The sequence below is a fragment of the Cetorhinus maximus genome, chromosome 6 (genome assembly GCF_964194155.1).
Source record: "Cetorhinus maximus chromosome 6, sCetMax3.hap1.1, whole genome shotgun sequence".
Lineage (NCBI taxonomy): Eukaryota > Metazoa > Chordata > Chondrichthyes > Lamniformes > Cetorhinidae > Cetorhinus > Cetorhinus maximus.
Window position 1 is genome coordinate 28,261,469 of NC_135884.1, and position 24,297 is coordinate 28,285,765.

The 24,297-nt window shown below is 40.0% G+C and overlaps 1 protein-coding gene across 2 annotated transcripts in view; it reads right to left on the reverse strand.

Moving 5' to 3' along the window:
• Positions 1–282: 282 nt before the first annotated feature.
• LOC144681668 (constitutive coactivator of PPAR-gamma-like protein 1 homolog) overlaps positions 283–24,297 on the reverse strand; it is a 126,233-nt gene continuing 102,218 nt past the window's right edge. For both annotated transcript variants that reach the window (XM_078543478.1, XM_078543477.1), the window contains exons 14-17: positions 21,884–22,067; positions 18,019–18,157; positions 13,220–13,322; positions 283–2,231 (exon numbers count right to left, since the gene is read on the reverse strand). In XM_078543478.1, coding sequence (XP_078399604.1) covers positions 1,884–2,231; positions 13,220–13,322; positions 18,019–18,157; positions 21,884–22,067 — 774 coding nt within the window. In that variant the 3' untranslated portion in view covers positions 283–1,883. The remainder of the gene's footprint in view (positions 2,232–13,219; positions 13,323–18,018; positions 18,158–21,883; positions 22,068–24,297) is intronic.

The following is a 24,297-nucleotide window of genomic DNA, read 5'->3' on the forward strand; positions in this document are numbered from 1 at the left end:
CCAAGGACTGACAAAAAGTAAACACTTCTGCGTAATGGAGGCTGATATTCTGAAAATTATTCAAATTCACGCTAACTCACTACATTTTTAAACACTTATGAGAACATTTCAAAACAAAGAAAATTAAAATGGTCGTTAGCACACTATTAATTACTTTTGTTCTAATATGTAAAACTGTAAGTTATGAAATTGCTTGTCAAGAGACTGAAACACAAGTTACTCCCAACTTCCCAGCAAAATTAAAGACAGTTCAGTCGAACAATGGAAAAAGAGAACAACCAATTGTTTATACTAAAAGAATAAAGATTTTTATTAAGCATTGTAAGTTGCATTCAATAGCCTTCCAGTATTACACCAAACCATAATCCATCAACGACCGAGCAAACCCAACAGTAGTTCATTCTTGCACAATCCATATGTAGGTAGAACTCCTTTCAACTTACAGAAAAGGTACTATGTAGCTGTTGCGGGCAGGGATTTGGTGGGGTGGGGGGGTTGTTACATTTTATTTCTGTTCACTAATGTGTGATGAAGAGCATCAGGAAAATTATACGAAATAATAATAAAGTAAGGATTCTGATTCAAAGTACATCAGGTTTGAAACACTAACAGAAACAGCAGAATGATACAAGTATATTTGCTTATACTAAACTCTTGATGGGAAAGTTTTAAAAACGAGCAATTTGCTGAATTGTCCGCTACGTAGGGGGTAATTTTTTTGAAGATTGAAGCTTTTCAAGAATTTTGTAGAAAGATCACTTTGCTAATACAAATGCATAAAACAGCAACAGAGAACAATATGAATACAGTAGCGATGAGTACACCAGGGTTAACATTAATCATTCAGAGTGGCTAGATAACTTTTTGTAGGTTTTAGAATAAATGCAACAGAGGTCAATAACCACAAAATTTAAGGTTAGAGCAAGTTCAGTTAATGACTAAACATATTTTAACATCTTTTTATAGGACTATGACTAACCGTTTTAAAATTTTGCAAATGGGCACAGTACTTGTAGGATGGAAGAAAGAGGACGATAACATGCATAATATTAACTACACACTTCAAAAATTATGAACCATGCAGAAGTTTAGCCGAAGTAGTACTAATGTCTACATCTGATTCAAAAACCACTGATTTCATTGATTCACGGATGCATGGTAAGAGCTGTCATATTCACAAAACGTATCAATTATATGGTGATGTTTAACTATTTTTAAAGGTCATCTGCATCTTCAATGAATGTTTTCAGTTGTTTCTTGACATGTAATTTACTTCTTACACATATTTGCTTTTTCTTAAAGATTGCCAAAACTGAAGCTGCGATATTACTTTCTAGTAACTTAACATTGAATTATTTTATTTTTAAAAAACTTTTGCTGACATAACCACACCAAAACTAATGACATTGAAATAGTAGAATTTTTTGTGGTTCTGCGCCTTTTGCAGGCTTATGAAATTTAAATCTTAAAATAAGCAACTGACACAACACATAAAATCAATTAAGATGGCAAAGTTATGGTGCCAAGTACTGTACTGTATTTTAACCTATGTATTAAAGACTGCCAAATTAAAGCCATATTTGCTTTACCTTCTGAGAAAGAAAATGTAAATTGTCATAACCAGTTTGAATGTCTAGTAATACCATTTCAAATGTGGGAGTCAAATGCTCTTCATTTCATTTGGTAGCATTCAACTGCAACTGGCTAGAAAAGATTGCTTGTTAAACAGCTGACATCAAAGAGGGTTCCGAATTTCCAATGTCCTAGTTTCTCTATGAAGAAGAAAATATTGTATGCAACTGTAGGCCTTCCTTTTCAAATATTCCTATTCTGTAACCTTCCAAACATCCTTCACCCCCTCAACAAAAAACAAAAAATACACATTACTCTTCCTTTTTCAAGACAGCAGTACCAAGATTTTCATCTCTATTGCAACTGCCATCTGTAGTTAGTGCATTTAAGTGAGGAGTTGTATTGCACATTTTAGAGTCATTATTCAAGGCACTTTCAGTTTGGTTGGAAGCCCTGATGTCTCCTTTGTTTCCATTTAGTTCGGAAACAAGTTTACTTTCATCTGAAACTCCATTTTCAGCAGGAGAACTATCTGAAGAGTCTTCTGCAAGGCCTGTTTGAGACTTCTCATGTTCCTCTGAACCACGGTCTCCAGAATCCCCAGATGCTTTCAATTCTTGAGCAATTTCTTCTGCCGAAGCAGCATAAGCTGGTTGACCCTGCCATATACAGAAAAGAACACTGAGCACACACTTTTCAAAAAAAACTTGTTGCTTAGTGAGACATTCTAGCAGATCAATAACTTTACTGACCTAATATACAGTTCTATGACTAATATAATTTTCTATGGATGTATACCGCTATTTGATTAACTCAATTACAAACATTTCCAAATGTTGTTTGCAGATGTGGAAATTGGTATTTTGATGACAAAGGCTGACCAAAGTCAAAACCTTTACACAGGTTTAAATGTCCAAAAGTGAGATTCACTCACTTGTCATGCTAATTTTGGAAATATCAAACAGAAGTCTGTTCTGCCATTCAATTAGATTATGGCTGATCTGTACTCAACTCCATTTCCTTTCTTTGTTCTGTATCCCTTGATTCTAACAAAAATCTATCTCAGTCATTAAAATTCCAAGTGATCTGGCATCCACAATTTTTTGGTGAAGCAAGTTCCAGATTTCCACTGCCCTTTGGATGTAAAATGTTTGCTAATTTCTCTACTAAATGGCCAGCTCTAATTCTACTATGTCCTCACTTACTGCAGTCCACCACCAAACAAAGTAATATCTACCTTATACAATGCCCTTATCATTTTAAATAACTTATTTAGATCACTCAAGCTTTTAAATTCATGGGAATACACCAACATTTATACAACCTGTCCTCAAGTTTTAACCCTTTAAAACCTTGAACGATTATGGTGTACATCTACACTATAATCCTTCCAAGGCCAATGCATCTGGTTAATGCCCAACCAGAAAGCAATACTCCAGATGGGATTTCATCAAAGCTCTGAATGACTGAAGCATTATGTTCTCACTTTTGTATTCCAACCCCCTTGAGATGAAGGCCAATGTAAGCAAGAACGAAGACAGCAGCTGGTCACTGAGTGCAGCTAGTCACAGAGTGTGAGCTTGGAAATTTGGTGAGTGAGGGAAACATAAGTTCATGCAGTGAGGGAGGGGGTGGTGTTCAAGTAAGTAGCTACCTCAAATTTGAGTTTAAAAGAGCGTAGAGAGCGGCAGACGAGTTTAAAAGCACTAGGGAGCTCATTCTGTGGTATGGCCACATTCTGAGAAAAATTCAAAAGCAATGGCTAGCATTTAAAGAATTAATCCATGATTTACAACAAACATACATTCCTTTGAGACACAAAAACCCAACAAGAGAAGTGATACAACCGTGGCTAACAAGGGAAGTTAAAGATTGTATTACTCCAAAGGGAGAGGCTTATAAAGTTGCCCAAAAAGGAGAAGCCTGAGGTTGGGAGCTTTTTAGTATTCAGCAAAGGAGGGCCAAGAAACTGAAAGAAAGGAAAGACAGAATATGAGTAAACTATTGAGAAACATAAAAATGGACTGTAATAGTTTCTGTAGGTATGTAAAAAGGAGAGTACGAGGAGGACCATGGAATAGGCAGTCAGCAGCACCTAGAGGAGAGTGTGAGAGGATGACCCTGGGATAGGCAGTCAACAGCACCTAGAGGGGAGTGAGAGAGGACGGCCCTGGGATAGGTAGTCAGCAGCACCTAGTACCTAACATCACAGGAGAAACATAAGTTCATTGGTTGGTGAGAAGCTGCTGTTTGGGAGTGTCATCAAGTAGCTGAGGATAAAAAAACACATTCTTTTTAAAAGAGGTTACTTACATTTAAGTAAGAAGACAAGCAATAGGGAAATAAAGTTAAGTTGAGACCAGGTAAAATAGAAGTTGCATAATTAAACCAAAGTAAAATAAAGTTAACACAAGGGAAGTAAATTGAAGTCATGGCAGGGCAGCTCGGTCGTGTGGAATGCGTGTCTTGTAGTATGTGGGAAGTTGTGGATGCTACCAGTGTCCTAGACAGCCACATGCGCAGGAAGAGTCACCAGTTGCAGAACCTTGAACTCCAGGTTTCGGAGCTCGAGCTAGAGTCACTGTGGCCTATCCGCAAGGCTGAGCGCTACGTGGATAGCGCATTTAGAGAGGTGGTCACACCACAGTTTAGGAGCCTGGGGGCAGAAAGGGAACGGGTGACCGTTAGGCAGTCCAAGAAAATTAGATGGTAGTGCAGGAGTCCCCTGGGGTCCCACTCAACAATCGGTTTTCTGTTTTGGATACCGGTTGGTTCCTTGGACCAGTGCAGTCAAAGCCAAGTTTGTGGCACCACAGGTAGCTCTGCCGTACAGGAGGGAAGAGGGGAAGAGCAGTAGTAATAGGGGATTTGTTAGTTAGGGGAACAGACAGGTATTTCTGTAGATGTAGTCATGACTCCAGGATGGTATGTTGCCTCTTTGTTGCCAGGGTCAAGGATGTCACAGAGTAGCCGCAGGGTGATCAGCCAGGCGCATGGTCCACATTGGCACCAGTCTTAGGTAGGAAAGGGGATGAGGTCCTGAAAACAGACTTTGGGGAGCGAGGAAGGAGATTGAAAAGCAGGACCTCTAAAGCATTAATCTCAGGGTTACTCCCAGTCGCACATGCAAGCGAGTATAGAAATAGGAGAAGTGAGCGAATAACCACGTGGCTGGAAAGCTGGGGTAGGAGGGAGGCATCAGATTTCTGAAGCATTGGGATGGGTTCTGGGGAAGGTGGGACCTGTTCAAGCCGGACAGTCTACACCTGAACAGGACTGGGGCAATTATCCTTGCAGGGAGAGCACAGTTTAATAAGTGTGCAGCACAGGAATTTGGCAGTGTTAAAAGCAAGGGGCTTAGTAAATAAAGTCGATGAGTTGAGGGCACAGATAAGACACACAGCAGCATGATATCATCGCTATTTAATGGAAACTTGGCTTAAGGACGGGCATAAATAGCAACTCAACATCCCTGGATATAGAGTTTTCAGGCAGGATAGGGAGGGGGATAAGAAAGGTGGAGGTGTAGCATTATTGGCTAAAGAATCAATTACAACTGTGAAGAGGGATGATATATTAAATGAAGCATAAAAAAGGGGCAGCCACACTGGAGTATACTATAGACCCCCAAATAGTGGAAGGGAGTTAGAAGAGCAAATATGTAGACATATTTCTGAGTGCAAAAACAATAAGGCAGTAATCGTTGGGGACTTCAACTACCCTCATATCAATTGGGATACGAACAGTGTGAAGGGCACAGAGGGCACAAAATTCTTGAACTGCATTCAAGAGAACTTTTTTAGCCAGCATGTAACAAGCCCAATGAGAGGGGGCACAATTTTAGATTTAGTCTTAGGAAATGAAGCTGGACAAGTGGATGAAGTAAGTAGCAGTGGGGATCCATTTTGGAGATAGTGACCATGATATGGTTAAATTTAGCATCATTCTGGAAAAGGACAAAGGTAGAACAGGATTAAAAGTTCTAAATTGAGGGAAGGCAAATTTTACAAAGCTGAGGGGTTAGCTGCTGAGGGTGGACTGGATGCAGCTATTGGAGGGAAAAACTGTGTCAAATCAGTGGGAGGCGTTCAAAGGCGAGATTCTACCGGCGCACTGTAAACATGTCCCCACAAAGAAAAAGGGTGGCACTGCCAAATATAGAGTCCCCTGGTTATCCAGAAGCATACAGGCCAAGATAAAGCAGAAAAAGAAAGCTTATGACAGTCACAAAAAACTTAATACTGCAGAAAGCCTAGAGGAGTATAGAAAGTACAGGGGTGAAGTTAAAATGGAAATTAGGAAAGCAAAGAGAGGATATGAAGAGATATTGGCAGGTAAAATCGGAGAAAATCCTAAGATGTTCTACCAGTACATATAGAGCAAGAGAATAACTAAGGAAAAGGTAGGGCCTATCAGAGATGTACATGGTAACTTGTGGACTGGTGCAGATGTGGCTGGGTTCTCAATGAGTACTTTGTCTCTGACTTCAAAGGAGTATGGTGCAGACATTCTAGTTAAAGAGGTGGTGTGTGAAATATTAGATACAATAAGCATAGTGAGAGAGGAAGTACTGGAGGGACTGGCATCCTTGAAGGTGGATAAATCACCAGGGCCAGACGGATTCTATCCCAGGCTGTTGAAGGAAGCCAGGGAGGAAATAGCGGATGCTCTGAGGATCATTTTCCAATCCTCCCTAGATACAGTTGAGGTCCCAGAGGATTGGAGGTCTGTGAATGTTGTACCATTATTTAAAAAAGGGTGCGAGGGATAGGCCAGAAAATTATAGGCCGGTCAGTCTGACTTCAGTTGTGGGCAAATTATTGGAAACAATTCTGAGAGACAGGATAAACTGTCTTTTAGAAAGGCACGAACTGATCAGGGAAAGTCAGCGTGGTTTTGTTAGGGGAAGATCGTTCTTACTAACTTAATAGAATTTTTTTGAGGAAGTGACTAGGAGGATTGATGAAGCTGGTGCAGTGGATGTTTTCTACATGGATTTCAGTAAGGCATTTGACAAGGCCCCACAGGGTAGACTGGTCAGGAAAATGAGATCTCATGGGATACAGGGGAAGGTGGCAGATTGGATTCAAAATTGGCTCAGTGACAGAAACAAAGGGTAATGGTCGTGTTTTTGCGAATGGAAAACTGTTTCCAGTGGTGTTCCACAGGGCTCAATGTTGGGGCCCTTGCTGTTTTTTTGAAGATATTAATGATTTAGAGCATAAGAAATAGGAGCAGGAGTAGGCATTCAGCCCAAGCCTGCCCCGCCATTCAATAAGATCATTGCTGATCTGCCCTAAGCCTCAACTCCTCTTTAGTGCCAGCTCCTCATAGCCCTCGACTCCCCGATATTTCAAAAATCTACCTCCTCTTTAAATACTTTCAGTGATCTAGCCTCCACAACACTCTAGGATACAGAATTCCAGACATTCACTACCCTCAGAGAAGAAATTCCTTCGCATCTCAGTTTTAAATGAGTGTCCCCTTATTCTGTAACTATATCCCCTAGTACGAGATTCCTCCACTAATGGAAACATCTTCTCAACATCTATCCTGTCAAGCCCCCTCAGAATCTTGTACGTTTCAATAAGATCACCCCTTATTTCCCTAAACTCTAATTATTAGAGGCTTAACCTCTTTAGCCATTTTTGATAAGTCAACCCTTTCATCCCTGGAATCAGGCTGGTGAATCTCTTTTGAACTGCCTCCAATGCCAGTATATCCTTTCATAAATATGGTGACCAAAACTGTACACAGTACTCCAGGTGTGGCCTCACCAACACCCTGTACAGTTGTAACAAGACTTCCCTAATTTTAAAATCCAACCCACTGCCAATACAGGCCAAAATTCCATTTACCTTCTTAAGTACTAGCTGCACCTGCATACTAACTTTTAGTGTTTCATGCAAAAGAACACCCAGATCCCTCTGTGCTGCACTTTATTTTTGGAGTCTCTAACCATTTAAATAATAGTCTGCCTTTTAATTCTTCCTACCAAAGTGCATGACCTCACACTTTCCTACATTAAACTCCATCTGCCAGGTTTTTGCCCACTCACTCAACCTATCTATATCCCCTTGCAGATTCTGTATGTCCTCATCACAACATGCCTTCCCACCTATTTTTGTATCGTCAGCAAATTTGGATACATTACATTCTGCCCCCTCCTCCAAGTCATTAATATAGATAGTAAATAACTGAGGCCGTAGGACTGATCCTCATGGCACTCCACTAGTTATGTCTTTCCAACCTGAAAAGGACCCATTAATCCTGACTCTGTCTTTTGTGTGTTAGCCAATCCTCAATCCATGCTGATACACTACCCGCAATACCGTGAGCTCCTAATTTGTGCAATAACCTTTAATGTGGAACCTTATCGAATGCCTTCTAGAAATCCAAATACACTACATCTACTGGTTCCCCTTTATCAACTCTGCTTATTATATCCTCAAAGAACTCTAGCAAATTTGTCAAACATGATTTCCCTTTCACAAAACCATGTTGACTCTGTTTGATTGCGTTAAGCTTTTCTAAATGTCCCATTTTTTCCTTAATAATGGAGTCTAGCATTTTCCCAACAACAGATGTTAGGCTGACTAGCCGTTAGTTTCCTGCTTTTTGTCTCCCTCCTTTTTTGAACAGGGGCATCACATTAGTGGTTTTCCTATCCACTGGGACCTTACCAGAATTAAGTGAGTTCTGGGATATTTCGACCAATGCCTCAACTATCTCTGCAGCCACTTCCTTTAAAATCCTTAGATGCAGGCCATCAGGTTCTGGTGACTTGTCTGCCTTTCATCCCATTAGTTTGTCAAATACTTTGTCCCTCATGATAGAGACTGTTACACGATCTTTCCTCCCATTAGCTCTTTGCTTATCTGATATCTTTAGATCTAAACGTGGGAGGCATGATTGGGAAATTTGCAGATGACATAAAAATTGGCCGGGTAGTTGATAAGTGAAGAGGGTAGCTGTTGACTCCAGAATGGTATCAATGGTTTGGCTGAGTGGGCAGAGAAGAGGCAAATGGAATTCAATCTGGAAAAACAAGAGATAATGCATTTGAGGGGCAAACAAAGCAAGTGAATACTCAATAAACGGGAAGTTATTGAGAGGGTTGAGGAAGTGTGAGACCTTAGAGTGCATGTCCACAGGTCCTTGAAGGTGGCAGAACAGGTGGACAAGGTGGTCAAGAAAGCATATAGAACACTTTCCTTTATTGGGCGAGGTAATAAATACAAAAACAGGGATGTAATGATGGAACTGTATAAAACGCTGGTTAGGCCACAGCTGGAATTTTGTGTACAGTTCTAGTCACCACATTACAAGGAGGACATAATTGCTCTGGAGAGGGTGTAGAAGAGATTTACAAGAATGTTGCCAGGGCTTGAAAATTGCAGCTACAGAGAGAGATTGGATAAGCCAATCCTCCTTTGTTGGCATATCTCATCTGGATTTGGAAAAATTTATAATTTTTGATTCCAATTTCCACCCCTCTATCACCTTCACGTGGTCCATCTCCAACATTTCCCTTCACTTCTTTGTCCTCTCTGTCTCCATTTCTGGAGACAGACTAGTCCACCAATATTCATTACAAGCCCACCGACTCCCACAGCTACCTCAATTACAGCTCCTCACATTCTTCCTGTAAGGACTCCATCCCATTCTTTCAGTTCCTTCACCTCCATTGCATCTATTCTGATGATGCTACCTTCCAAAACAGCACTTCTGACATGTCTTCCTTCTTCCTTAACCAACAGGGCCCTCAACCGTGCCTGACCCATCTCCCGCACCTCTGCCCTAACTCCTTTCCCTCCCTCCCTGAACCATGATAGAGTCCCCCTTGTCCTCACTTTTCATCCCACCAGCCTCCACATTCAAAGGGGGTCATCCTCCGCCATTTCCAGCATGATGCCACCACCAAACACATCTTCCCCTCAACCCCCCTCCCCAGTCCCATCAGCATTCTGTAGGGACCGTTCCCTCCGGGACATCCTGGTCCACTTCTCCATCATCCCCAACACCTCATCCTCTTCCCATGGCACCTTCCCATGCAATCGCAGAAGGTGCAACACCTACCCCTTTACCTCCTTGCCATCCAAGGGCCCAAACACTCCTTTCAGGTGAAGCAGTGCTTCAATTTGGTCTACTACATACGCTGCTCCCAATGTGGTTTCCTCCACATCAGAGAGACCAAACGCAGACTGAGTAACCACTTTGCAAAACACCTTTGGTCTGTCGGCAAATATGACCCTGACCTTCCGGTCGCTTGCCATTTCAACACGCCATCCTGTTCTCATGCCACATGTCCATCCTTGGCCTGCTACAAAGTTCCAGTGAAGCCCAACGCAAACTGGAGAAAAAGCACCTCATCTTCTGATTAGGCACTTTACAGCATTCTGGGGTTCAACAATTTCACACCATGAACTCTCTCCTCTGTCTTCACCCGTTCTATAATCCTTTCTAAAATTTTATTTTTATTCATTGTTTTATCTCTTTTTCTATCCTTTTTCTCTAACCAGCGCCCCCTCCCCACACAGCCCCTGCCAAAAGGGCCATCTGTCACTTGTTCTATGTTGTTCTTTCACAGCGTTGACCCTTGTTCTATTATTCACACATTCTGCTTTCTTACCTTTATGACAGTATCAGCACCTTCTTTAGCCCTTACCACTAGTATTAACACTCCCTTTGTCTTGTGTCCATGACATCTCTCCTTAGCCCCCACCTATGGCTGACCTTCTATCCTGATTTACCCCCCCTTAAACAGTATAAATTCCATCACATTTCTACTTTTCTTCAGCTCCGAAGAGTCATACGGACTCGAAACGTTAACTCTGTTTCTCTCTCCACAGATGCTGTCAGACCTGCTGAAGATTTTCCAGCATTTTCTGTTTTTATTTTGGATAGGCTAGGATTGCTTTCCTTAGAACAAGAGGAGGCTAAGGGGTGACCTAATTGAGGTGTACAAAATTATGAGGGGCCTAGATAGGGTAGACAAGAAAGACTTGTTTCCCCTAGCTGAGGGATCAATTACCAGGGGGGCAGAGATTTAAGGTGATTGGTAGAAGGATCAGAGGGGACATGAGGAAAAACTTTTTCACATAGGGGGTGGTGGGCATCTGGAACTCAATGCCTAAGTTTATGGTTGAGGCTGAAACACTCAACTCATTTAAAAGGTACCTGGATCTGCAAGGCTACAGGCCAGGTGCTGGAAGGATTAAAATGAGCAGCTGGTTTCTTTTTTCTCTTTTTGGCCAGCCTAGATATGATGGGCTGAATGGCTTTTCTGCACCCTAACCTTTCTATGGTTCTAAGATTAACAAAGACAAATGTGGATCCATTACAGCAGAGATGAGAGAATTTATAATGGAAAGTAAGGAAATGGCAGATACTTTCTGCTTGTCTTCATGGAGGAAAATACAAAAATCCTCCCAGAAATACTCGAGAACCAAGGGACGAGCAGGAATGAGGAACTGAAAGAAATTTTTATTAGTAAAAAGGTAGTACTGGAGAAATTAATGGGACTGGAAGTTGATAAATCGCCTTGACCTGTTGATCTACATCCTGGAATGTTGGAAGAGGTGGCTGTAATGATAGTTGATGCATGATAGGTGGTCATCTTCCAAAATTCTACAGATTCTGGAATGGTTCCTGCAGACTGGAAGGTTGCAAATGTAACTCCACTTTTTAAGGAAGGAGGGAGAGAGAAAACGGTGAACTACAGACATGTTAGCCCGACCTCAGTAGTAGGGAGAATGCTAGAATCTAATATAAAGGACGTAATAACTAAACACTTGGAAAATAATGGTAGGGTTGGGCAGAGTCAACATGGATTTATGAAAGGGAAATCATGTTTGATAAACCTGTTAAGAGTTTTGAGGGTGTAACTAGCAGAACAGATGAAGGGGAAGCAGTGAATGTGGTATATTTGGATTTTCAGAAAGCTTTCGATAAAGTCCCAAACAAGCGGTTAGTAAAGAAAATTAGAGTACATGGGATTGGGGGTAATATACTAGCATGGATTGAGAACTGGTTAAAGGACAGAAGACAGAAAGCAAGAAAGATGGGTCGTTCTCAGGTTGGCAGGCTGTGACCAGTGGAGTATGCAAGGATCAGTGCTTAGGCCCCACTACTCACAATCTATTTCAACGATTTGTGCAGGGACCAAATATAATATTTCCAAATTTGCTGATGACACAAAACTAGGTGGGAATGTGAGTTGTGAGGAGAATGCAAAGAGGTTTCAAGAGAATTTAGACAGGCTAAGTGAATGGGCAAGAACATGGCTGTTGGAATATAATGTGGAAAAATGCGAAGTTATCTACTTTGGTAGAAAAAACAGAAATGCAGAGTATTTCTTAAATGCTGAGAGATTAAGAAGTGTTAATGTCCAAAGGGATCTGGGTGTCCTTATTCATAAGTCACTAAAAGTTAGTATGCTGGTGCAACAAGCAATTAAGGTGGCAAATGAGATGTTGGCCTTTATTGCAAGAGGGTTTGAGCTCGGGAGTAAAGATGTCTTGCTGCAATTGTATAGGACCTTGGTAAGACCACACCTGGAGTATTGCATACAGTTTTGGTTTCCTTACCAAAGGAAGAATATACTTATCATAGAATGAGTGCATCGAAGGTTCACCAGATTGATTCCTGGGATAGTGGGATTGTCCTAAGAGGACAGATTCAGGAGACTGGGTTGGTATTCTCTAGAGTTTAGAAGAACGAGAGGGGATACTACTGAAGGATGAGTGACATCAGTCAGGTCTGGGCTGGCGCAAGGCTGAGTAGCGTCTCCCCAAGGTCCTGCTCCCGCCCTTGTTACTGGCAGCAATTTTCCAGGCGGAGACCCTCTCCTCCCGGCTTTGGCCACATTGGAAGCAGAGGCCAGAGAAAAAAAATTTACAAGGGTGGAATTCTATTATCCCAGAATCAGAGTTCCGACAAATGGAGGAAATCTCTCCTTCCTGGACGAGGCCTCCGCCCCTATCTCGGGAGGAAATCCTACCTTAGAGAGCCACCAGCCAATCAGATGGCTGGCAGCTGTGTAGTCCAAGGACCTCAATAGCTCCAAGGGTAGGCTGGTCGGGCTGGGCGACAGGAAGGCCACCTTCTGGCCTTGACATCACCTCCATAAACCATTGGCGGAGGAGTGTAAAATCCAGCCCCAAAGTTTATCAAAAAGCCTGAAATTCCACTTATTGGGAGGAGAAAAGGGAGTAGAATTTGGGCATACCAGACTGACTAGTTACACTCATTCTGAAATAAAAGCTAACTTCAGATGCAATTAGGTGCTGGCAGAAGAGGCATACATATCTGGCAACCATCAGGTATACACTTAAGTCTAACTCTACCCCTAGGTTTTTCTATCTCATTCTGCCCCTTGGTGCTTCTAAAACATTGCAGGTGATTTACATAGCATGTAGAACTCAGTTTTTAATGGCCTGGCCAAGTAATTTATAGCAGGGTCAATGCCGCTACATTATCGCAAATATAACTCCTGCCCTGCCTCATTTCTGGCAATATAACAGTACCATGAAAATTTTGGTTGAGATTGAATATGATATCAAACAAATACCACATCAAAAACAAAACATTTGAAATCCATTTCTGAAAGGAATAAAAAGATCTTATAAATTATCTTGTGGCTTACCCCCTGATTTCTGATATTCCAGACAGCAGCACTTTTAGTGTAGTACTTAGCTCCTCTGCTGAAACGACTAGCAGCTGGGCTGGAGATGATTCCTCTTGCACGACTTAAAAAGAGAAACAGCACCAGTTATTTCAACTGTATGAACTTGCTTTAAAAAAGCATACTAATAACTATGGGACAGTATCAGAAGCACATTTAAAAAATGCTTGCTTATATAATTTTTAATAAATTGAGCCTATTAAGTACTATTTACCAGATCCAAACTTGGCAAAACTGTACATTACACAGTCAAACTGTAGCACCCCCAGTAGTCCCTGTAAAAGCAAAATACTCCACTTTAGATGCAATAGTTCTCCTCTGAATATTATGATCCACATGTTTATCCATGGCTCTAAGTGGAGCTTAGAAATAAAGGGTTACGCATTCCTCATTTTAAGTTGACCAGGCACTTTTGATCTCAAGTCCTTCTACCATGCCAAATCTCCCAACCTACATCAGTGCAAGATTTAACATAATGAGACACAACCTTCACTGCTGGAGAAAATGTATGGTTCTGATGAATGTTATTCTCAGAATATCCTGTATGTTTTCACTGGTCCTGATTCATGGACCAATTCCATTTTATTGAATTAGACTAGCAGCTCATAAAATTTCCATAGACTGGTATGAGGGCATGGTTGAGCTTCAAATAGTCGTATGGTCTTTGCTGTTTAAGTGCACAAGTGAAGCGGCCAGTTATCTAATATTTCAGCTTCTGAGCTCCCTAAGCCAAGGCCATGCAGGACTTGATTCTTCATGTGGTCAAGCCACTATTGGGTGGCTATAACAATGGTATCACTCCCTTTACTGCAAAAGCAGGCATTTGCTCTCACAGCCATCAAACTGCCATATTAGAATAATTTTTGTTAACCCACATTTCATCTAGGCTATCATCCAATACACGTTTGATTTAATGCAACTATTTTATTCATTGCAGATAACCATTTTAGTCTGATACAATAAGTGTTTCAGACAGCCCCTGCTGTTGTATTTGCTGGCTCAGTCTTCAGACACTGTTCTTTATCCTAGCTCCAAAAATCACCATAGTCAGACTTGATACAAGCAGCTGAGGCATCTATCTCAGATTTTGTTTTGATGCTGTCAAGACATCCTATAATTTCACAGTTGACAGAGCTCAGTATCTCTCCAATTCTAACTTCTGGATACTGGGGGTAATTTTCACCATCACTTTGGCAGTAAACCAGCAATGAAAACAAAAATCAAGGGGTTTCTAAAAACTGCTGTGCCCCCAATTCACTACCCATGTAATAAGGATGAAAATTATCCCATTGAACTTTTTAACAAGCTAATAATGACCAACTGCAGGCATTTAATGACAACACTGCTAGATTGTGTATTTTAAAACTTTTCAATTAAACAGAAAATCAGTTGGAAAGGTGACAGCCCTGTCTCCATGATAACACACGCCAATTGTTTCCATGATCAAACAGCGTATCAACACTCAATACTTAGGCCTTCACATAAAAATCGATTGGGCACGGTACTGAAAGGCTGATGATGTCGATGCAACCATCAAGCAACTACTTCCAGAAGAGAAATGATTTAAAAAAAAGGGTGACGAACTCAAACATTAACTGTTTTTTAAAATTAGAATATTGTCTTTCCTTCCGCCACAAAAAAGCCTCTGCAGATTACTTTTCTATTGTTCCTAGCTACAAAATGATATATGCCCTAGCAGGTAGAAGTGAGATTCTACAAAACATCTAGCATAATAAGACTAAATTGGTGGCTGCTGTCATCATCTTAAATCTCAAAGTTATGGAAGGACTAATAATTAGAACAAACCCATGTTGCTTTACAGCTTATTTTACAATGTAATCCATGATTTTCTTCATAAAATTTACCCAAGCAGCCTTGCTCTAAAATCCAAATCCTGACCCATCCACAGTACAGAGGAGCCTTGACTTTATAGCTGATGTGCTCTCACAGCACACACTATATAGCTATAGCCTTCCAACCTGAGATGATACAGTAGTTAGTTATCTAAACTGGTTTGAAATTAGCAAACTTTTAACAAACAACTTTGCTGTGGAGGTGTCAAAACCTATGTAGGTTTAAGAGAAATCATTTATATCTTGTCCACCATGACGGGAATTTGTCGCTCACCTCTATCAAAGTTTCTACAACCATTTTACCCTGCAGTGTGACATCAAGCTGCTAACAGGTGACAAGAACCTCAGATTACGCATTGTATTATTCCCCTAATGGATTGGTTTTTAATTATCATCCATATTTAGAAAAACCCACAAAGGAAAACTTTCTTTTAATGTAATGAGTGGTTAGGATTTGGGATGCATTGCCTTAAAGGGGGATGGAAGCAGTTTCCCTAGTAGCCTTCAAAGGGGGATTGGATAAATACTTGGAGAAAATGTTGCAGGGATACGAGGAAAGAGTCAGGTGAGTGGAGCTAGCTGGATTTCTCTTCAAAAGAGGCAGCACAAACTTGATGGGCTAAATGGCCTCCTTTTGTGCTGTCCTATTAAGTGATTCTATGAGGAAAATAATATGATTCAAGTACAATCAAGTGACAGTTTCACATACAAAGATTTCCATGGGATTTGTCTGCTTTATTCGAAATGTTGCAAGAGATAATTAAGAACAAAGTATAGGCTGGTGAAACAGTATCCAATCTAGGCAACTAAAACATGAATCCAAAGGCTAAATATTTTATAAAGTTGGTCTGAGAATCTATATTTAGGATTGAAAATCTCAGCATATAGGCAATACTGTTTATATGATATTAGACACAATCATTTAAAGATAATAAGATCATCTCCCATCCTGTTGGTCACAGATTATTTGGAATGCTCTGTTTGTGTTGTCTATGCTGAAATAATGTGGCCATTTTGTTGTTCAGACTTCTTGCAGTTGTCTCTAAAAAGCTTTGTTAATTCATCAGAACAGACACACAGATTGGGGCAATAGCATCAGGAAGATCTCGTCTTGGGAAGGTAGAACAGCTTCACACAAATGAATTTTATTTTTATCCACAAAGTATGGTGGGGAGAAAAAACCGTTGGGCATATGCAAAAGGCAGTTGATATACAACAGCTACTATGGACAGAATTTTCCCAAGTACCAAACCATCGGCAAAGCCTTCTACGCAGCAGCAGAAAATTACAAATGCCTACGATTTTCAATCCATTGACACTAATGAGCAGATAATTGCAGGCTGTGCATAGGCCTTCTCTTTGTGTGGCCCTGTTAGTAGCATGGAACCTAAAAATAAATCTAGCCTACTGTTCCAAAAAGTTAAATTGGTATTTTTTCTTCTTCTCATGACTTTTATTTTTGAACATTGTTTTCACTGAATTATTCTTGCTGTTTAGAAACATTCCTAGCTCATTAGAAAATGGAAATTAATAATGTTTCTAAATTTCTCAAAAAAATGAATGACAGTCATTTTCTATTGAGCAACACATTTGATACGTTAAGCAAGAACAACAAACATAACAAATTGCCTTGGGTCAATATAACTGGCTGCTTAAGACAAATATTTCTTCTTGAATAAAATGAAAGACCAAAGCTTTTTCTCAAGTCACATATGTAGAGATACATGTGGTTATAAATAAAGGAGTTCTTTAATTTTTAGCATAATTGCGAAGAATGTTGTGCCAATGGCAAAACTAGATTTGTTTAAGCAAGTTAACCAAAAACTTAAATGTTTATTTTCTAGATCAAACCCAGTTCAAAGAAAATAGTCAATGGTTAAACTTCATACTCTAGGCATTTATTTTAAAATATACAGAAAACCAATGAAAGTTTAAAAAATACTCTTGTTGCTTTTCAAACACTATTTTGTACTGTCACATTGAAGAGTTACCATCTGCATACATATTAATTTCCCTATTCTGCATTTTACTTATTAGAACATAAGTCAGTATTCTACTTGCATTTATACCTTCTAGGCAATAGTTTTACTTTTAAAATACATAGCAAATGGCTGTGCTGCAAGCCAAATTGGTTCTGTTTTGACATGAATTCCTGGAGAAAAGATAATTTAATCTGGGCTCTCAGCTGCACCCACATTGTTATTCACGCCTTTGCTTTTCCCTAGTGGAATAGACACTTTCACCTGTAATGCAACATTTCTACATTTGCTCTCAATGTCTTGTGGTATGCTTGGTGAAAGTAGAGAGTTGACCTTTCCTTGTTTTGTGTCTGCTGCACACCTACTTCCTTGGGATTAAGACCTAGTTCTGCACCCTTCATTCCCATTTAAGCAGTATTGTCAGAGTGTACACAGGTTGCATTCATCTGATGTCAGAGTGCCTCCCACCTAACTTTCCTTGTCTCATTGAAGGTGAACATTGGAAGTTGCGCTCCACACCTCAATAGTAGGAGCTAAGAAGGACAGCCGGCAACTTTATAGCACCTCCAAACAGGCAGGTGCTTCCTTTTCAGGACTACCATGGAAGATTAGCGGAGCTACAGGCTTTCTAACTATTGCTTTTGGACAACATCGCTCCTGATTCCTGCCCACCTTTCTTTCTCAATTGTAAGCAATGTCCATTTCAAGGGCTGCTTTGGTAACTATGGTTGAGTTCAGGGACATTTAGATGAGGTTCCCCAATCTGATTGGGAAGGGGGTAGTTCATCCTCATTGCACAGGGAAATCCATCCTCAATTTCTTTGTTCTTACTTCCGATTCCACTAAAGGTTTGATGTCATGAGTTCAAACTGCGAGCAAATTGAGATACATTAAGGGGGCTCTATAACATATTTAGTAGCCAACATACCCTCTAGCTGGTCCTCCAACAGATACAACCTGCAGGGGAAAAGCGGTTCTGCCGCGCCCACGCTTGCTCCCTGCCCATTGGCCTACAACGGTCCCTGCAATCTCCAGTTTACCTCCTTGAGAGGGCATTGGCTGGACACCTGCAAATGGTAGAGAAATAATTACTACTACTCAGAATTCTTCAGTAAATCAAAATGAAGATGAATGTTGTAATACCATACCAACAAATCTTTGCTAAACTTTTTAATGATTTATCAATTTTATCACATTTATCAATGTGAAAATAAGAAACTATCTGGAGGTCAAAAAAGTCTGTACTAACTGCTTAAGTACAAATTGAACTGTTGCCTTCAAATAAACATAGTAGCACATTTCATGTATATTTTCACATACTCAAAAGAACATTATGTTGATCCTTAGAATAGTTGCCAGTACGCTTAGAGCTGCTCACTTCCACTAGCCATACCCAAGAATGGGTTAACATGCGGTTATCCATTTACATGCAGTTAATTTAGCAATGTAGAAATATTAAATAAAAGGACTTCTATGTATAGTTTTTGCCAAAGTTAGTTAAATATAGCAATGAAGTGTTTCATTTCCCACAGCTTCAACTATTGTCACATGGGCAAGTATTTGCTAGCTAAAAGAAAACCCTTAAATTTACTTAAAAGTGGAGGCTATTTTTAGAACACGTAAAATATTAAGCTGAAAATGAGAACTGGAGAATATGATCCTTTTTTTCATTTTTCACAGATAGCCTAATATGCTACGTTAAGTACTTAAAAGCTAGATAGGAGTGAGAGAATCTGCTCCAGCATGCCATAGCTCCAATTGAGAAAGCCTCACTTTTACTGGACTGATAAAAACTTTAGTTCCCACATCAGCACCTCCCAAACCTCTGACCTCTATCACCTAGATGGATAAAGGCAGCAGACTTATGAGAACACTGCCATTTACAAGTTCCTCTCCAAGTTACACACCATCCTGACTTGAAAATAGATCGCTGTTCCTTCATAATCGCTGGGTCAAAATCCAGGAACTCCCTACCTAACAGCATTGTGTGAACATGCACCACATGGTTTGCAGTGGTTTAAGGAAGTGGCTCACCACCATCTTCGCAAGGGAAATTAGGGACGAGCAATCAATGTTGGCTTTGCAAGCAATGTCCGCAAGCCATGAATGAATAGAAAAAAGGAAAAAAAAAGTCAGTCATTCTTGAGGCCTGAGAGAGATTGACAATTTTGAGTCAATTAAAAGTTGCTTTGTACTGCAGATTAACACTTGAAACTGAGTTAAACCCACACAAAATAATTTCACTAGAAACAGCAAACAACTTCAATCCCAATCAAAGCCAAAGCCAATAGGGCAGCACAGTGACTCAATACATCATCATCCCTTCTCTGGCATTTCTATTATCTTAAACAAAATGAAAACAAAAAAAAAACTTTTACCAAATAGTTTCAGTGTGAGGTAAGGAAGGGGAGGAAATGGAAAGGCCATCAAATATCCTTGATAACACATTAGCTAATCACTTCCAGAAGCAATCATATAGTTTGTGGGTTGTGCAAAGGTTACATGCAACAGCGATCTGATGCTGGAAATGATCTGGATTAATACCAGTAAAAAAGCTATAATAGATCTCCAGATTGTGCCAAAAGACCAGAATCAGTGCAGATTAAATTACCTGGGTACAGGAAAGACACCAGGACAACCTGGTCACTCAGTCAGAATTGGCTTCCCCGCAGAAGGATGATCTGCAACATGTGCTGGGGGACACTTTACGGAAACTGTTGGTTATCACCCTGCACCCCCACCCCCCACCAACCCAGGCTTTCCTTTATAAACTGACATTGAGCACGATATTCAGCCAAGCATCTTTAGGGGTGTTCTCCGCTCATGCTTGATTCTCTGCTTTGGAGGCAAAAAATCCTTCATTGAGGTAAATCCAGTGTGCCTGCACCAAAATGGAGTATCAGCATTCCATTCCAATGACTTGATCACACTAAATCCACTGAACAGACATAAAAGTCAGACTACACAGGAAGGTTTCATGGAAGTCTACTCACACAAAGAATGCATGTTATTAAACAAATAGGGGAATTAGGGACTCTCACTAATAACCTATTTTGGTGCCAAGGTCAATCTTATCGAGGCAGGCTACAGAAGGCAATAACATCAACAGAATAAGCTTGAGCTTGGATCCTTTGTCACACGGACTTGTTTAAACAGAGACAATTGCATCCTTGAAGAGAAAACTGGATAAATTTCTGAAGCAGATGGGACACAAGGCAATGTAGAAAGCACAGAACAGAAGGATTTTATGGGTTGATCTAGCAAAGAGCTGGAGCAGGTACAATGGTCACTGTAGTGGTGTTTTGGAGTTGGAGGAGTCGGGAAGGATTATAACATGAAATGTAATTTTCTCAGAATGCCATGGAGGTTTATCATGGCATGGTGTTTTTTTTTGAAAAGCAGATCTCCTGCCCAGAAGCCAGCCTGATTGACGAGCTTGGCTGCCTGTCAGGCAGGTAAATCTTACGGCACAAGGCTGCAATGATTATATGTAACAATGATCTGGTGCTGGAATTGATCTAGATTAATACCAGTACAAAAGCTATCATAGATCTTCAGGTGGTGCCAAAAACCCAGCAGGTAGGTCTGGTGTTTGTTGGTGGTAGAGATATTGTGGGAGTTGCAGGGCAGAGCTGGTTGATGGTAGGGAGGGGTGAAGATTGAGATGTATGTGAGCTATTCAGGGGAGGGGAGTGATTTGCGGGGGGGTGGTGCATGGTGAGAGCCAGAGATCCCAAAGAAGATTGAAAATCACAGGTAGTGGGTTCGGTGATAAGAGGCATGGGGTTTAACAAGCAAGCTTGTTGGGCCTGCAGAAGCACTCCTACTCATCCTGGTCCACAAGCAGTGTTGTAAAAGGACTTACCTGATGGGTCCGATCTATCTTACCTCCTTTTGCCTACAGGGTTTCCCAATCCACAGTGGTTAAAAATCGAAACACTTAAATGGAGGCATTCAACAACAGAACTCTGCCCTGGAAGTGGACTGGTCACCTGCCCCTCGACCTCGACCCTCCCCCCAAAGTGGAAATGGGGAGGCTCAAGGAATGCAGGACCACCTAAACCAAACCCACCCATTTTTGGGGCCTTAAATGTCTTCTGTGTTAAGGTTTTAAATCATATTCTTCTCAAGTCTACAAACTCCATGGCAAGTTTCCTCCTCAAAATATTTCAAATTTAATACCTGAATCTCAAATAAAATAAATGACAGTCAGCTTAATGCAAGCTTTCAGACTCTGAATGTAACAAATGGGAATGACCTCTTGATAAATCAAAAAGTATCTCAGAAAGCAGGTTACTGATACATTTAGTTATTGCCTGAATAACTGCCAGTGTGTTAAAATTGAAAGTTGGAGGTAGTACAATCTGTTGGAGCTCCAACTAATTTGTAGCTACAGTTTCCATCACAGCAATCTAAGCTATATTATAAAGGAATATGCTGATCAGAGATAAGTCACCCTGACTCCTCACATGTAAACTAGGTGTGTGGAAGTGATAATTTATCCAACTGCAAAGCTAGGAAATGGTGAGCGTCATGGAGATTTTTAAAAATTGGAATTTTAACTCAGATCATGATTAGAGATTTCATGCTTCTAAGGTAGTTATTTAGCCTATTAATTTTGATCATGTGACTGAACAAATCAAAACCAAAATCTAGCTATTCAGTTATGCCAAACACACAAATAGTTTTCCACATGTCAGGTTTAAATATCATAGACTATACAACATCATTGCTAGGTAAAACTTTGCTGAAATTTCAGACTTCAGTATAGACAAAACAGTAATGCCCCTTACCACCCAAGCCTCTTCCTCTACCATGATGTGTCAGGATTGGTCCAACAGGCCGTGGATAAACTGCAGCTGGATAAAAATGCATGGCTGCTGGAGGAGGATAAGCAAGAGGATGAGCTTGCCTAGAAAGATTTAAGCCTTCCAGAATACTTTGACGCATTTTCTCAAGTTTTGCAGCTTGATCAGCCTATAATTAATCACAAAATAGTACAGATTCTAAGTATAGAGTACATATTTTTCCACTCTGGATTGCCTATATTATGCTTATTCCCCAAAGCATTAATAATGCAGATAAACCAAAACAATGGTGCATAAACTACAAAATTTCACATTAATAAGATAATAGCCTAATGGCTCTTTATTACTTTATCATGCAAACCAAAACTACCTCAAATATTGTGTTACCATCTCAAAATAAGTATTTTGTATCTATTCTCAAAGCAGTATTTGCCTCCCCCAAACATATTATCTTGTATACGGTATGCTTCCAATAGACAAAAAAATGTCAAAATTTACAAACTTGAAATATTTTGTTATGTTGCAATTTATAACTACTTTCATTAATTTAAAAAGTTTAATACAAAAATTAATTCTACAAATCTAGTACATTTGGTGTAGAAACTAGACCGTTTAGGCAAATTTACACAGTTAAACTTGGAGTAATGTCAACATAAGGAGGTCACGCCTAATTACTTTTCAATTTGTCAACTGGTGACACTGGAAAATGATTGACAACCTGTTTGCAGGTGTTTGTAATATAAACTATACTTCTAACTCTTCTTTTTGATGCACTGAAAGTATTTTTAAAGCCAAAAAATGGTTAATAGTAAACAGACATTAATGGATCATCTGCATCCATTCTAATCCATTTCATGAGAGAGTGGGTCTTTTAAGTCATATTTAGAAATCATTCCTCAGGAACTGAATATGCCTTCCTTTACTTCAGAATTCTCTGAAATTCTAACATTGCCTACAAGTTACTTTGAAACTGATCCTGCAATCGCCCCTGTTAGATTATGGCAAATAAACAGATAAAAATGGTGCGCTTTATGGCTTACTATCAGCACCTGTTTACGTGCATCAAAAAATGTGCGTTAATGCCATCAAACTAGTGGCTTCTTAAACAGCTATTGCCAGTAAATGTAATCTAAACTAGATTGGCAAAAGGTTGCTCAACTGCTCAGGACATTATTATTACACAAACTGTGTGAATCTTTGCTGAGTTGAAACAATGCTAGAAGGCATGGCAGTTGACATTAATTACAATAAGTTGTATACTTGTCTAGGATACAAATATTGTTCAAAAAGGTGCATCAAAATAATTAACCAGAAAGGAATTAATATTAAAAAAATTAAACGCAGCGAAGCTCAGTTAACCAAATACCTAATAAATATCTGGAATCCACTTGGTGAAGCAGATGATATTTTTAACTTTTAAAAGAAATTAACTATGAACTTGAAAAAGGAAAAAAAAAATTGCAGGGCTACAGGACTAATTGGATAACTCTAAGAGCTGGCACAAACATGATGGGCTGCATAGCCTCTTGTGTGTGCAAGGTTCTATGAAATATCACTGCACATATTATTTTCTTTGCTATCCAATGTTTCTCTACAGTATTTAAGCAAACTAAGTAGCCTAGACAGTGTACTTCATAATTCTAGCTCACCTGTTATATTTAATTCAATCCCACATCATTATGGTTGACTCTCAACTGCATTCTGAAATAGCAAAGCACTCAACTGTGCCATAACAGCTAGGGCAACCAGGAACAGGTAAAAATGTCAGCATTGCTAGCAACATCGACATCCAAGAATAAATTTAAAATGTAATTCAAACATCTGAGGTACTGCCAGCTCTGCCATTTCTACCATCCAACAGGTCCTCTGAAACCAGAGATTGCTGAAATGCATGGCAATCAGAGCGTTAACTTGCCTGAACTGTGATGTTCTATTGCCCGAATGTCAGAAGACATGTCAGGTTGGAAGAAGGAACTGGTCAGGGATTTGATAGTAAATCACCACCTTAAGCTAAATTTGAGCCGTCAATTGCTGTGATACTTTGAGAGAGAATTTAGTTGGTACAAGCAGAAACAAAGGCATAATGTGTAGTCAAATTGCCTGGATAAACAAGTTTTGCTGGAAAATGAGTTATTCCTTTTGGTAGGCTCCACTGCATTAAAAAATAATTAGAAATATTTGCATTACGTCATGACCCAAATTACTGTTTGAAAATGCAACACAGCACCGTGGTCAACCACAATTTTTTTTTCATCTTCCCATAGTAAAATTCCTCATCTGCACCTGGCTAAAATTGGGGCTACGTACTGGAAAGCTCAGATGTAAACCCACATCTTAGCACTCTGTCCCACAGTATTTGATCCATCACCCTAATATAGAGATTCTCAAATTCCTTTAAC